We start from the raw sequence: 14,589 nt of genomic DNA, 5'->3' as shown, positions 1-14,589 counted from the left end.
TTTGGTGAGCAGTTACTCACCTAAGTGGTTCTATAGAGACAACGTAGGCAAGTAACCATTCAAGAACAGGAGCAGGAGGTTCACAATGTGACCTACAGTGATTTGGGAAGGCTGCAAAACACCATTCTTTAAGAAAGTCAGATTTAAAATATGATTTCACCTGTTGTTCTAAACAGTGGACATGCAAAAAGAATGGCCATACCGTGGAGTTGTACAGTACTCATGTTGGGCAGCAGTTAGTAACTGCTTAGCCGATTTTTTTCTAACTGTTTTCCTTAAACAGAGAAGAAAAATGTTAGACCTGTTCATAAATTCATTGTCGTTTAGTTTTTCCATGTTTTTTGCAGAGAAGCTTTTTTAACCAACTTTTCTGGTTTAAAATAAAAACGTATATTTAAAATTAAATAGTTTCAATGACATTTTAAAAAAGTTAAATCTGGATCACATTGGATCACTTTTCTGTGTCTTCTTTCAGGTGAATCACTGCAGGACACAAAGTAAAAAGGAACTTTATAAGTGTAATTTATTATGGAGCCACAGTGTCGATGAGAATTAGGGGGAGCAGGGAACTATTGGAAATATTTTCAAGAAAATTCATGCAACTTTTTTTAACCGGGTTTTGGTTGGTTGGTTGGTTTTTTGCATGATTTCACACCCCAGAATTTCAGGTGGCTGAAAATTATTTGCACTGAAGACTGCAAAAACTTGAAAAGCCACTTGTGCATGAAAATTTACCCACATGAATTTTGACAAAGTTGCTGGAGGAAGTTCCTTCCAAAACCCACATGATCTAATGATTACGTACTGCAGACTAAACTGTGATCTGCTGGTGCTGATTTATTCTTTTCAGAAGTTCTACCTTCTTGGCCATAATGCTGTATGGCAAAGAGCATGATCAGACAGGGATCACTCACTGTGCTTTATTGTACATGCACACCCCCATATTGTGAAATGTTTGTACACAATTTTCTATTGGATCTACCAGAGTAACAACACAAGTAGTGCCACAGAATCCAACTTCTACCTTGTGTGTTCTTTGTGTCCTTTGTCACATATAATCACTCCTACCACATATCTTTTTGCTTGACAATACATATCATCACTTTTTATTATGGCTGTCCCCTTGTGCCCTAAATTATTGTTTAGAGTTGCTGGTCTTGAATCAATCCTGAGATATTTTTGACTTCTATCAGCTTATTCCAGCAAACAAAGCCTTTAGCGGCAGGAAGCCTACCTGGAAGTGCGATTGACACCTGTAACTCATGCTTGGCCTTGAGATCCAGATCCAGATAGCAATTATGAACGTTTAAAGCTTCCAAACACTTGGCGTGTGTCTCTCTACAGCAGAGCTGCCCTCTTTGTCACAGGGGAGTGAATTGAGTTCACGGTGTGAAGCTAAACAGATGCCATGTTCACTCCATAGATGGCTGCATTTCACTGATGGGCAGAGATTCCTGTATATGGAAGTGGGAAAATACTTTGGGATCACTTGAGATTAAAAACCATTATATAAATGTAACAGATTTACTGCATTAACATTATTATCCTCCTTGACATTACAAATAGACTTCCCTATCATCTCCCATCCTTGGAATGTTTTTCTTAGCTGCTTATTTTGAGTAAATCTATTTTATGACAATAACTTGGGTATACATTTCTTTTTGGAATGTGTTTGGCTTTAGTGATTTTGATCTTTCTGAGGTCAGTGATTAGTCTTCGGAAGACTGAAAGATACCTGTCTGAAAGAACCTTTCCTTTTGTCATTAGAGGATTGCCCAGAATTCTTTGGTTTGCATTTTCCCTGTGGCTTTCACTATTGCTGTTCTTTACTTGGCAGGTAAATTAATTATAATTAATATAGTATAATTATAATTATACAAATGTCTTAGGGTTGCAAATGTTTCATGTGTAATACTGAGACTATCTAGGGCCTAATTTTACTGCAAAGACACGTTTGTCAACGCATTGACAGTAGACATGTTCTATTTTTGATTTCTGTCTTTTGTATTTTACAGCAAAGATGAAATGGAAGATGCCACTTTATGTAGGGATCCCCCCCGCTCTCAGACACAGCCATGTAGCATTTATTCTTCATAGCCATGTAAGTGAATGTAATGTTAAAGCCAGAATTCTGCCATCCCTAAACTTTACTAACTGTGTTTCATCTTTACTGATTTAAAGAGCCTACCTGCAATCTTTATTTATTCAGGCAACATACAGCTCAGCTGTTTCTTCAGTTCTTCAGCGTATATGTAGTCACTGTATAGACCTACATATTAGTTTTATTTTCTATTAAATCCCATGTTGATTTTAATCATTGTTTTCAAAACACAATTTACAACAATTAAATAGTTGCATTTAACAAAGTAAAAACAGTTTATTAATACATGAAACAATGTACCAAAAGTCCAATAAATCAAGGTTTTTTCCCACCCTTAAGGGCAGTAGTAGCAGCAGAGTGAAGTACGAGCAACGCTTCTTATGGATTGTCGTCGCTCACCACACTGTTTCAAGTATAAATGCAGACTTCCAAGTATTCCACTCAGCATCTTTTTGACTGTCATTAGTGAAAGAGTTCTCCACAGGAGCTACACCACAAAGGCTGTTGCTCCAGCTCTTCTTCACATCCCAGCAATATCTCTGGATATCCTTTTCTCAGATTCTACCCTTTTTTCAGTGATTAAATTTCAAAGGTCTTTGCCTTGAGCATTTCAATACGTTTTTGCTGCTGTTCATCAGTTGTTTTTTTCACTGCTCTGGTGGCTGACTCTGGCATCTGCTTGAAGCTCTGGCACTCCTGGTTTCTTGTGCTTGATATTGTCTCTGCACCTCAATGGCTGTTTTGGTGCAGCTGCATTTTTTTTTCTTTGCATCTCAGTGCCTATGCTTCTAGTGACTCAGTGCTACTGCAGTACCTCACCAGTGTTTCTCAGTAGTTTAACACCAAACTTTGCATTTCAGCTTGGCTTCCATCTTGGCATTTAACATTTGCTTCACTCTTCTGCTTCTTTGGGACACCACTTAATGTAGCAGTTTGTCTATTAGGTATGGTGGGTGCTTCCCTGGAGGAGCCTACACCCTTTTCCTTTTCACAGGAAGTAACTTCTAAAATGGAAGGAAGGTTGCACAGTAGCAATTCATGTGAGTGAAACACAACCAATGTCTGTGATGACTGATAATCTTTGTGCCACCTATCTTGGCGTTAACCACAACGTGCATGGGTGACAGATTTGCTTGCAAATATTATCCAAAGAACTTAAGAAATGTGCAGAATGACTCCAAGCACTCTTTGATAAACCCCTGGGATACTCCTTTAAGTCCAAAACAAGGCTGTCAAGGTGTGTCACATCACAGGCTAAACCCTCAAGGCATAAAACTGAGTTGGCCAAGACCCCTGAGCACTAGGACCCAGCACTGGTGCTGTGTTGGTACAAACCGACCTTCTCTATGGCAAGTCCATTGTAGCCTTTTCCTCAAAGTGGCCCACACCATCTTCTGTAGCATTAAGGGATTCCACTAAGTATCGGTTCCTGAATGTACTCGCAGGGTCTCGGAGCCTGATCTTGCAGTGAGGTCAATGACAAAGCTCACATTGACTCCAGTGGTGCAGGATCAGGCCCTTAGTCTTTGAAGTCAATTGTTCTGAGCTCCAGCTTCTCAGGTGAGGAGGGATCCTCCACACGAGAGACTGCAGTAGAAGGCACTGATTGCAGGCCAGCAGCACTAGCTTGTTAAAGCTGCTAACTAGGCAGCTCTATCGTGTGGGCTGTAAACTTTCTTTTTCAGGTAGTAAATATAAACCAAAAAGGGTTTTTGTGTTTATTTTATTTATTTAACACTCTCCACCCAACAGTGTTGATTGGAATGAGCAACAGAAATTAATCAGGACTGTTCCTCCATGAGATTAGATGGTAGTGGGTCTTCTTCCCGTGCTGACACAAGGACTGTGGGAACAGCTAAGGAGGCTCTCTTCTGAACTACTGGAAGTCCCAAACTGAGCATAAAGTCACTCTCTGGGATGAGCTGCTCCTCTTCTTTCAGAGGGGCAGTGAGATTGGAAACATCTTCTCTAGAGGGAATTAGGGAGCAACTTCTGCAAGGTCCTGCATAGACCAGGCTGAGCAGTTCCTCTCCTCCCTTGGGCAGGGCGGGCAGATTATGTCAGAGTCTTCTGTGCGGGGATCCCAGGCAGTGACACAATCAGGCATTTTCCATTTAATGGAATTATACAGTTTTCTTCAAGAAGAGTTTTACTGTGTTTGATTGAAGTGAGCACCAGGAACCGTAAATACAGAATGTACTATACTAAAGGGCCTCTGCAAACATTAACTGATACATTAATGTGATTATGTAACCCTGTCATTATATTGGTTTGCTACTGACGTTGCTTGCTTTTTCATTGTTCCCAGCTCTATATCTTTGGTGGCATGAATGAGGAAGAAGAACTCAATGATATAATGGGGATGAAATTGATAAACCCTTCAGATAGACAACCAAGTAAGTTTACTATGCATGTGGTAAATTCTAAACTTACAGTTAATTTGAAGCCAATTCTTCATGTCTCTGTCCTTTCCCACTCCCATCTTATGCCAAATTCTGTGATAATATGCCTACAGAAAGACAGTACTATTATGTTTGTTTAACATAGGCTTCCAGAGCTGCTGTTCACTCCTTAAAATGCTGTTTAATACATCACCTAAACTGACAGTCATGATCTCTGGAAAACATACACTCTATGTAGTCTTATAGGGCCCAGTCCTCTGAGGTGCTGAGTGCCACCTGCGAGGAACTGAACTCCTTTGACATTCATTGACTTGAAGATCAAATAGGAGTGTGCATATTTTCTGAAGAAAATAACTTTCAGTTAACTTTAGTGAGTTAAGAGCTCTCATCACCTGGTAGGATTACATGCTCAGGTATTACCTTATTTTACACTGTAAAATAGTATACTAAAATGTACTTAGTCCCTTAATACCATAGGATTGGTTTTCCACCTATTGGGTTATTCCTAATGTCACTTCACACATGGTATAAAGTTAAACTCTTACTTTTAGCCTTTTTAAAATAAGAATAATGGTGATATCAGCTAGTTGTAGTCATAGATCCAACTAAAATATTGTAAGTGTGACAGGGTGCGGCCCTCTGCTCACTTTTGTCATCTTGTTCAAATGGCTGTAACAACTCTGGTTTGTAAACTCTGACAAAGGTCCATCTAGCCCAGTATCCTGTCTTCCGACAGTGGCCAATGCAGGTGCTACAGAGTGAATGAACAGAACAAGTAATCACCAAGTGATCCATCCCCTGTCACCCATTCCCAGGTTCAGACAAACAGAGGCTAGGGACACCATCCTTATCCATCCTGGCTAATAGCCATTGATGGACCTATCCTCCATGGCTTCCATCAGTCAGGTCTTCCTTGGGGAAACTAATTGGACTTAAATTGACCAGAATGCTGGTTCAGCTGCTGGTTCTCATCACGCTGCCACAGTAAGTAATAGTTCATCTGAAATGTGTTTCTTTTAAATGTCTGAGTAAAATGATCACAGTATCTCATAACAAAAGGAGCACGGGCACTAGCCCTAAGGCAATCCTACCACATGATCTTGGTGTCACTTACAGGTGGGATTTTTCTTCTTGCACAAAAGCCCCAAATCAATCAGGAGAAGTTCTAGAAAAGACTCTAAAATGGCCCTTCAACCAACCTTGGCCTATTGCTGACTACACAAAACATTGCCAAGCGTAACAGACTGTCTAACAGTTAATATAAGCGCTTGATTACAGTGGTTACAAGTACTGTTTTCCTCAGTGTTTCAGATAGTACTGAGTATAATGAGAAGACTCCACAAATAATAATCTAAGTCCCCAGTTCAGCAAGGTGTTTAAGCACCTTTTAATCTATTGAAGTAAATGGAATTTATGCATGTGCTTAACTTTAAGTACGTCATTAAATGCTTTGCTGAATTGAATCCCTTGGCCACACTGCATAGCGCCATCCACCTGCCACTGCACACGCTTTTACCAGGTGCATTGAGCATACCAGACACAGTACAGTACATATGAGGAGAAAATGCTTTGTGTGATTTTGATATGTACTGTAACGCTTGATTTATTTCAGTGGAATAGCCACTTAAAAGAGCAGCACAATGGAATGGTGTATGGGGTGGATGAGATAGGAGTAAAGCTATAAAGCTGGAAGAAATGTCATTTTCACATAAAGTTGTGCTAATGTGATCACAGTGCTTGCAATACCTAGAGATGAAACAAACAATTTTTAATAGGTCAAGATTGTCCTAAAATAATAAAGGGTTGAAGTTAAGAGCAAATAAGAGTAATTTACTATTCTGTGTAGCTCTTTCATTCGGAACCTCTTCTCTGAGAAAAGACCACAGGGAGTAACTCAAAGTTATTATTGCCTCCTTGTGATAAGCTTTGTTAAATCAGTCGAAAGAAAAAATCAGTTCTGATAAATGGTGCCTTTGTACGTCCTGTTCTCTGTTTGCTAAACTTTGTGTCCAACGTATGAGTGGAATTTCATTTTAATAAAGTTTGATACTTTTATCATTTTTACTATCATTCCTCTGACTACTGGCTATCATCAATCCAGAGCATATGGATAAGGCAGGAAATAATTTCATTAGCATGCAAAATATCTTTAACAGTAAGTACCTCCAAGTTGTAATACTCCTACAGTGGACACCAAAAATGAAATGCACATACATATAGTTATATTAGTATTCTGGACATAAACACACAAACATGATCAGTGGATTTGAATAACTAATAATGCTGAATTGATTTTAATTCATGATGTTACTAAAAGCTATTTTAAAATATCTGAGAGAATACATGATTTTCATCCATAAAAAGTGGTGTGAATCTTTAATGCCTACAGTGCTTATTTTGTGAATTAGGGGTCTTAATTACCAGCTTCCCAGCAATATGTGTCTACCATATTTCCAAACTTGACAGCATGTTACGGAGCGAGTAGTGTTGTTTTCACAATTACCACAAGATGTCATCACACTAACCCACTTTGTGGGTGTCAGCCTAGTAATGTGCTCCAGCTTCACTTGTACACTGTGTGACTGGTGACCATTTCAGCTGCATACATCCTCACTGTCCCTCTTTATAATTAGCAATAGGTAATTCTCATCAGGGACAGGATTTAGTTCAACATTACAAATTTTTGTTTTCATTCAAAGCTCTGAAGCTTTTCCAGTATCCCTTGGACAGTCCCCAATTGTCCGTTTCTCTACAACACAGTCCCTCCTCCAAGAAGCCCCATCTCCCCTCAACTAGCAGCAGGATCTAATTTGAGGTGTGGGCCTCTATCTTCCCACTGGAGGCAGTAGCTAGGTGGCAGGACCCTGAGGTCTAAGTGATGCATTTCTCTTCATACTTCATGACACGGTGGCATTTCCTGTGCTTTCACCCAAGAATGCACAATGTGTGCTTCTCAAGTCAGGGAACAACTGAAATCTCATGCTCGCTGCATTCTGGGACTCAAGTTAGTAATAAAGCCTGGCAGTGTCAGGAAGTTGGAAGAAAGCTGCAACAAATAAGGCTGTAAGCCACTGGGCATATTCTCTGGCTGGGGAAGGTATAATTAAGCTCCCAACAACAATTTAGGCCAAGACCCTTCCTAAGGGCTGGTTTTATTTTCAAACCTGTCTGCTGTCCTTGTCTAAGGGTATGTCCACACTGCAAATAAAAACCTGCAGCTGGCCCATGCCCACTGACGCGGGCTGCAGGGCTGTTTCATTGCTGTGTAGACTTCTTGGCTCAGGCAGCAGCCCAAGCTCTGGGAACTCCACCTGGCAGGGTCCTAGAGCCCAGGCTGCAGACCGAGCCCGGAAGTCTGCACTGCAAAGAAACAGCCCTGCAGCCTGAGCCCCGGGAGCCCAAGTCAGCTGGCACAGGCCAGCCGCAGGTGTCTAATTGCACTGTAGACATACCCTAAAAAGCGGGAAGCATTATATCTGCCTTCCGGTAGGTTACATATTTGGTATTAGTCATGTGCCCTGCCACTGCAGCTCACAGTTTTAAAAGTCTCAAGGACTATAACAAGTGCCCTAAGAGTCTGGGACATGTGCATGTTCACCAAGGCCCATCTTGCATGTATGCTGAGGTACAGATGTTTCCAAGTGTTGTGTAATGAAATGCAAGAAAAGAAAATGAAGAGTTGGAGTGAGAGAGAAGCAAGAGCCCATCTCAGCTGATCTCAGTCCATCATGCTGGTACAGAGATGCAATTCCTGAGGTAGCTAGAATCCAAGTAATATAGGGGTTTACTCTTATTCAATATTTATATAACAGTAGTACCCAAAAGCCCCAAAGAGGATCAGGGTCCTATTATGCGAGGCCTTATACAAACCAAGATGTGGACATAGTCCATGTCCTGAAGAGTTCAATATCAATACCTTAAGCTGCATCTAAAAGTGAATAGGGATAGTCTTTGGAGTCTTGTATAATATGTTCCAGGCAGCATACCGCATTGCCACTGTGGCAAGCTGGCAGCCACATTCTGTATCAGCTGAAGCTTCCAAATGATCTTGAGTGTGTGACTTGCTGTGCTAATGTTTTATCACTTCAAAACTTGTCTTGCAGATAAATTCATAGCAGTTAAAAAAGCTACACACATGTTATTGTAATTATATGGTCTTGGCCAAAATACATTATGAATATGATAGAAAGATCCCATAATGGTTCTGATCTATCACTCCTTGTTCATAAAATGTGTTAATGGACTAACAGCAAATTGGTGTGTTAATTTCAGTAATGAAGGAGATTCTCTCAGAATTTGGAATCCATGGAGTAAGCAGCAGGTATTCTTTATATTTTTGTTTCTTTGCTTTCTTTCCCTCGATGGGAAAAGGCAGGGAAGATTGAATATTTGTGATGTTTTTCATATTGGCTCTGCCTTTGACTGAGCTGGCCTCTCCATGCAGTACAAAGTATTTTCTGTGTATAAATCATCATAAATATGTGATTAGTTGATTTTTTTAATCTGGCTCATCACTAATAATTGCCCACATTTCAGTGACAAATACAATGGCCGATGGCCCAACTAGGTAAATCAATTCCCTTGCTACCCAGAGAACAGCATTTCATTGGGATAAAGGAATAGGCTGATAATCAGATGTGGGTCCTATTATTCTGGACCATTAATACAAAGGCTGCCTGCCTTTACTCCTCTCATTCTCTGCTGTATCTGAGGCTATGTCTACACTGGGCATGTACCCAAGTCCTGGCTCGCATGCATGCATCTGTGTATTAGCTAAGCCCACCACCAGAGTCCACACTGCAGAGCTGCACAGACACCATACCCCATGTGGCTATGTCCATACCAACAGTTTAGCTACATGACATTTCATAGTCCTGAGTGTCCTCACCATCTGGAGCAGCCCTAGTATTGGTTTGTGGGAGACCCCTGTGCAGAGGTGCTTTCAGCGTACCACATTTTAAATGCTGTTTTTTTGTGAGGCACTTGCAAGTCGTGAATGCTGTTCACTTCTGTCCAATCCATCCCGGGAAGAGCCTGGGGACCAGCTGATCAGCTGCTTCTGTTTGCATATTAATGGTTTATGTAGCAGAGCAGACGTTCAGCAAGACACTGGATGGCATTTCAGGAGCACTTTCTGAGACAAAGAAAGCAGCTAAACTTGGAAGAGGGTTCATTCACAGCAGACTGGACACAGCTAATGAATGCCACAATTGGTGCTTATTTTCCATGTATAGACTGACATTTCTGGTGCAGGACAACTAGCATAGTGTGGTAGGACCACATGCATCCATCTTGGATACCATGTGGTGTCAGCCAGGTGAGGAGGGAAATCTGAGGACAGGGTGGATGCCCTATGGGAGTCTCTTATGTACCTCCTTCTGACCACTATAAACAATAACAGAGTGTTCAAAAATAAACTTTTCTCAGCTTGGCATCCATCTTGGATACCACATGGTGGTGGTGGCAGCTGGAGCAAGGGGGTCTGGAGAGAGGGAAGGTGCCTGGTGAGAGTTTCTTGTGTACTGCCCTCCACTCAGGATAAACAAACCTGTTCCCAGAACATAACATCCTTCTCCATAGAAGAACAGGGAATTGTGTGAATGACGGTGAAAGAGTAAGTAGACTCGAGGACAGGTCACCATGTCATAGCTATGACCACACCACACAGTGAGCAGGTAGAGAGGTGGGTCATGTGTCAATGTGCAACCTTACCCAGGCCCCCAGACAGGTTTGCCAACTCCATTTCTACACACCTTTGAACACACATCTCAGGGATTTGAGTGTGGATGATAGGGACATTGGAGGCAATGACTAGCAATTTGACACACAGAAAGCCAGAAATGTAGACATACTCTCAGAGAACATCTTTTGCCACCCTAGTCTCCATGTGGGCAAAGTCACTTATCTGTCTTCTCAGCAAGGATGCCAGTGATATTCATTTACCTCCTTAAGACTTAAGGAGGGAGGACCTGAAATAGTAGATTGAGGATATCAAATAGGAAGATACTGGATATGGGGAGAGAAAAATAGAAGAGTCAAAGATGACACTAATGCTGAAAGATTGAGTTCTCAAATATTGCTACTGTTTTGGAAATGTATTATTTAATTCAGCCAACTGTAGCATATAGCTCTATGCTTAACAGCTTTGTCCCCTTGAACTAAATTAATATTCTAGTACCTGACCTCAAATAACTTCCAGAACAACGAAGAGAAAAAGAGAATTAATTTCCTTTGCAGCCATTTGTATTTGTTTAGAAAAGTGTTTAGTTTCAGGCTCTTTATCAATACCATAATTTTGTGTGTGTGTGTGTAGGTTTACTCCCACCAAAATACCCAAAGTGAAATATGAATTAATGGCATCGCCTTTATCTGCCAGAATGGAGTCCCCACCTGCAATCCCAGTAAGTATCTCACCTCAGGTTCACTAGATCTAAGGAGGTTTGTTTCTTTGTGTAACATTGGAGCTGTGGTTTTATCCAGAACACTTAGGAAATGCGCATTCACCTGAAAGTTAAGCAGTAAGACATGACAGGATGTGCTTCATGCTGTACAACATTACCCCTCAGGTGCCTTGTGAGGAACAAAGCTAAAGCAAGTGTCCTGAATCTCTTAGGCATGATGTTGTACCTTATTGTGCCTCTGGATAATGACAAAATGGCTTTGTGGAAGAAAAATTATTCCTGTTTGCCTGGGGGCTTTGTTGGTTGGTTTTTTAGTGTGGATTTTACATAGATCCTTCCACTTGGAGGGAAAAAAGTCACAGAAATAAACATTTTAAGGGCCAGATCTTTCTCTCACACACACTCTGACTGGAATGCCGAAGAGGGAGGGGAACTCCATGAGGTGACCCTGGCAGAGATTTTCTTGAACCAGCCCTTATGGATTTGTACTGAGAACAGGAATTGTCTTACAGGGGTGACTGCTGCATTGCTGCTTCTTCTAGCCCTCCCCCACCCCCACCCCCGTCCCCCGCAACATAATTTCTGAAGTTATTGGCTGGGGTCTCCCTTGGCAGCTCAGTAACTGCTGCAGAGGTGAGCAGGGCCAGATTAACTTTTTGTGGGCCTGGCGCCAAACATATTTGAGGGGCCCCCGGGGGAATGAAGGGGCCAGGGGCAAGAGCACAGCGCTGAGGGTGGATTTGGTCAGGAAGACTCAACTTAATAATGGTTTTCTACATAAAAGTGCATTCTTGTTGGTTGTTATGACCTTAATACATATTCTTCACAGCTCAGAGATAGATATAAAACCTACATTGAGATAGATGTAGGTTTCATTTTTAGAAGGTACACACTCTATTTTTAAACAGTGATTTATTTTGAAAACTTTTCAGATGAGTTTTATAGCTATATCAGAAAATGAATGATTGTTTGGTTATTTCATTTACCAAAGATAATTGAAGCAGATATTTATAGATTTTTTCCTCAAAAATCCAATTTAAATCAAAAAGCTTCTGCCGCTGCCCCCTCAGGAGAGAGCAGGGGTGGAGAAGAGTGGGCTGGGCCGGGGCCCCTCTGGAGCGTGGACCCGGCGCCATTGCGCTAGTGGTGCCATGGTAAATCCGGTAGTGGAGGTGACTCAGAGGGAAGCAAGATGGCTCTCAGCTATAGTGCTTTCACCTAGCTGTCTGCAAGGCAGTTTGCAGTGCCTCAGAAAGCAACACTTCCCCTCTTCTACTTCTTTGTCTTGTACCATAAACTCAGCAGTATTCCATCCATGATGCAGAGCTGCAGCAGAGAAGCATTAGGGTTGCCAATTTGGTTGGCCATATTCCTGGAGGTTTCATCTCAGGACATGATCTTTGATTAAAGATTAATCTTTAATTCCTGGAGACTCCAGGGCAATGCCGGAGGGATGGCAACCCTAAGAAGCATCCACATTCGGTAAGGAGAGGGAGATGGAGCAACAGAGGAAGTACTCTCCCTCCTGTGCAGCAAGGCCAAGGGCTTCTGCCTGGCTTTGTTTATACTAAGCATGAAAGTAAGAAAAAGGGATCTACAGAACCAGATCCTATTTTAATCATTTTGTTAATTCTGAAAGAGGTTTCTCTTCCTTTCTCCTTTGACTTAGCAGACATGGGGGTTAAACACTGAACATTTTCTTTTTTGGCGGAAGCTGCTTAAAGTGTTCGACTATCTCCAGTTGGAGTAGAATTATAGAATATCAGGGTTGGAAGGGACCTCAGGAGGTCATCTAGTCCAACACCCTGCTCAAAGCAGGACCAATCCCCAATTTTTGCCCCAGATCACTAAATGGCCCCCTCCAAGGATTGAACTCACAACCCTGGGTTTAGCAGGCCAATGCTCAAACCACTGAGCTAGCCATTAATTAAATAAATAAACTGGAGAGAAAGTTCTCAGGGGGGACATAATATATCTCATCTTTCCCACCTGACAGGTGTATCAGATTAATGGCCTCCACTCTGAGTCATCTCTTTTGGTTCTAAGGTTTTGAGTTGGGGTTATTTGGGGGGAGGGGGAGGGCTCTGTAAGGTCCCAGTTCAGTAAAGCTTTTAAATACATGCTTAAACACTTTGCTGAATAGGGCTGGGTGGCTGAATTAGGGCCTAAATTGCTCCTTCATTATCACTGTACCTTGCATAGTAATTTTAGCAGTTATTTTCAAATTATGGGCTAATAGACTCTTTTAATTTGGTACAGGCCATTCAGGTCAATTTTATGTATTTCTTATGGTATCACATGGAAAAAATTGAGTATGCCAGCTCCATATGCAACCTGCTTTTGGGGATATCATTTGAAAATTATTGCTACAATACAATTACTATATAAACTATTTGCTGTTGGGAACAATTTAAATGGGTCACATGTTCCTTGAATCACTTGCATATAAAGATTTCCCAGATTACCCAATAACACCATTACTTAGCAAATAAATAACTTATGTAGTAAAATATTTAATTATTGATTTAATTGCTAAGTAAATACGTTGCTCAATAAAGGAATTAATTTCAATTACTAAACATTATACTACAGAGTATTTGCAGAATGGATGAATTATTTTATTACTATTAATAATTTCAGTGTAGGATTCCATCCCCCCTGCAGATGATTTGAGATCAGCCTTCAGAAGAATTTCAACCCTGTCTCTGAGACCAGTGGTAGAAGCCAACATGTGCAGGCCACTCTCCTGGAGAGACTGGAACTTAATAACTAATGCTTTCAACAGGATTAAATGAGGAAAATTCATAGCAAAACAAATGTGTTGTTTAGAACAGAAAAGGTAAAAATCACTGCTGAGGAGAGACAAGGTGGAAAAATGTGCAAATAAATTACTAGAGTAAACCAAAAATCACAACTGGCATCCCCCTATGAAATAATGATCAACGTGGGTCTGTGTTGTAGTGAAATCTATCATCTCTTATCATCACCAAGGGAAAAACTGGTAGATAGAACAGTGGGTCTTGATGGGAAAACTCATAGATGACTTAGACCATTGTAGGTTTAAGGGGAGATGCTAATAATCATTAAATGCCTTCTCTTCTTCTGTGATTCTTTATGGTATCTCAAGCTGTGTTACCTTATGACTTTCTACACAGGCAGCTCAACTCAGAGATTTCATTTCTGTGCGTAACCAAGCAATGGACATGATCACAAGGGCCTTTGACTTGCTTGACTTGGAGTTTCAAAAGCTAGACACGTACGTATTACTTAGAGTCTCTAGAAATGTTCTTTATATGTTTTGTGGGAGACAGGCTGGGGGTAAAAATTTCTTAAAGGGAGCAAGGATAAGGATTATTATGGGAACCAATGTTTTACTAGCAAAAAATAAGATAGACATGTCTACAAATGTAAAAGTTCAGCATGATGATTCGGCTTTTTAAATAAAGGGCTGCAAGCTTCATTATCATTAAACAGTAGTATGCATCATATGGCTGTGGCTGCTGCCAAAAAGGTAATGTGATATTCAGAAACCTGCAAAGGGCATAATTGCTGTACTGTTTGCTCACAATTTGTTTAAAGTTTAATATACAGTATGTATTTTAAAATTTGGATGTTAGTTATTATATCATGAATGTCAAAGTATTTTAAGCAACTTACAGAGAAACATGGAAGAGTTACTACTAGG

General features: G+C 40.9%; 1 protein-coding gene and 1 long non-coding RNA gene across 2 annotated transcripts in view; one reads left to right on the top strand and one right to left on the bottom strand.

The window, feature by feature from the left end:
- Positions 1-14,589, top strand: part of LOC125637396 (kelch domain-containing protein 3-like) — a 92,587-nt gene that overhangs the window by 52,137 nt on the left and 25,861 nt on the right. The window contains exons 12-16 of the mRNA XM_075128636.1: positions 2,016-2,101; positions 4,410-4,497; positions 8,776-8,824; positions 10,817-10,904; positions 14,060-14,160. Coding sequence (XP_074984737.1) covers positions 2,016-2,101; positions 4,410-4,497; positions 8,776-8,824; positions 10,817-10,904; positions 14,060-14,160 — 412 coding nt within the window. The remainder of the gene's footprint in view (positions 1-2,015; positions 2,102-4,409; positions 4,498-8,775; positions 8,825-10,816; positions 10,905-14,059; positions 14,161-14,589) is intronic.
- The window catches only part of LOC142072170 (uncharacterized), a 65,535-nt gene continuing 52,350 nt past the window's right edge, over positions 1,405-14,589 (bottom strand). The window contains exon 4 of the long non-coding RNA XR_012668540.1: positions 1,405-1,454. This is a non-coding gene — a long non-coding RNA (uncharacterized LOC142072170). The remainder of the gene's footprint in view (positions 1,455-14,589) is intronic.

This window comes from Caretta caretta, chromosome 5 (genome assembly GCF_965140235.1).
Source record: "Caretta caretta isolate rCarCar2 chromosome 5, rCarCar1.hap1, whole genome shotgun sequence".
Classification (NCBI taxonomy): Eukaryota; Metazoa; Chordata; order Testudines; family Cheloniidae; genus Caretta; species Caretta caretta.
The sequence above is the reverse complement of the archived record's forward strand: the minus strand, read 5'-3'. Positions and strand labels throughout refer to the sequence as shown.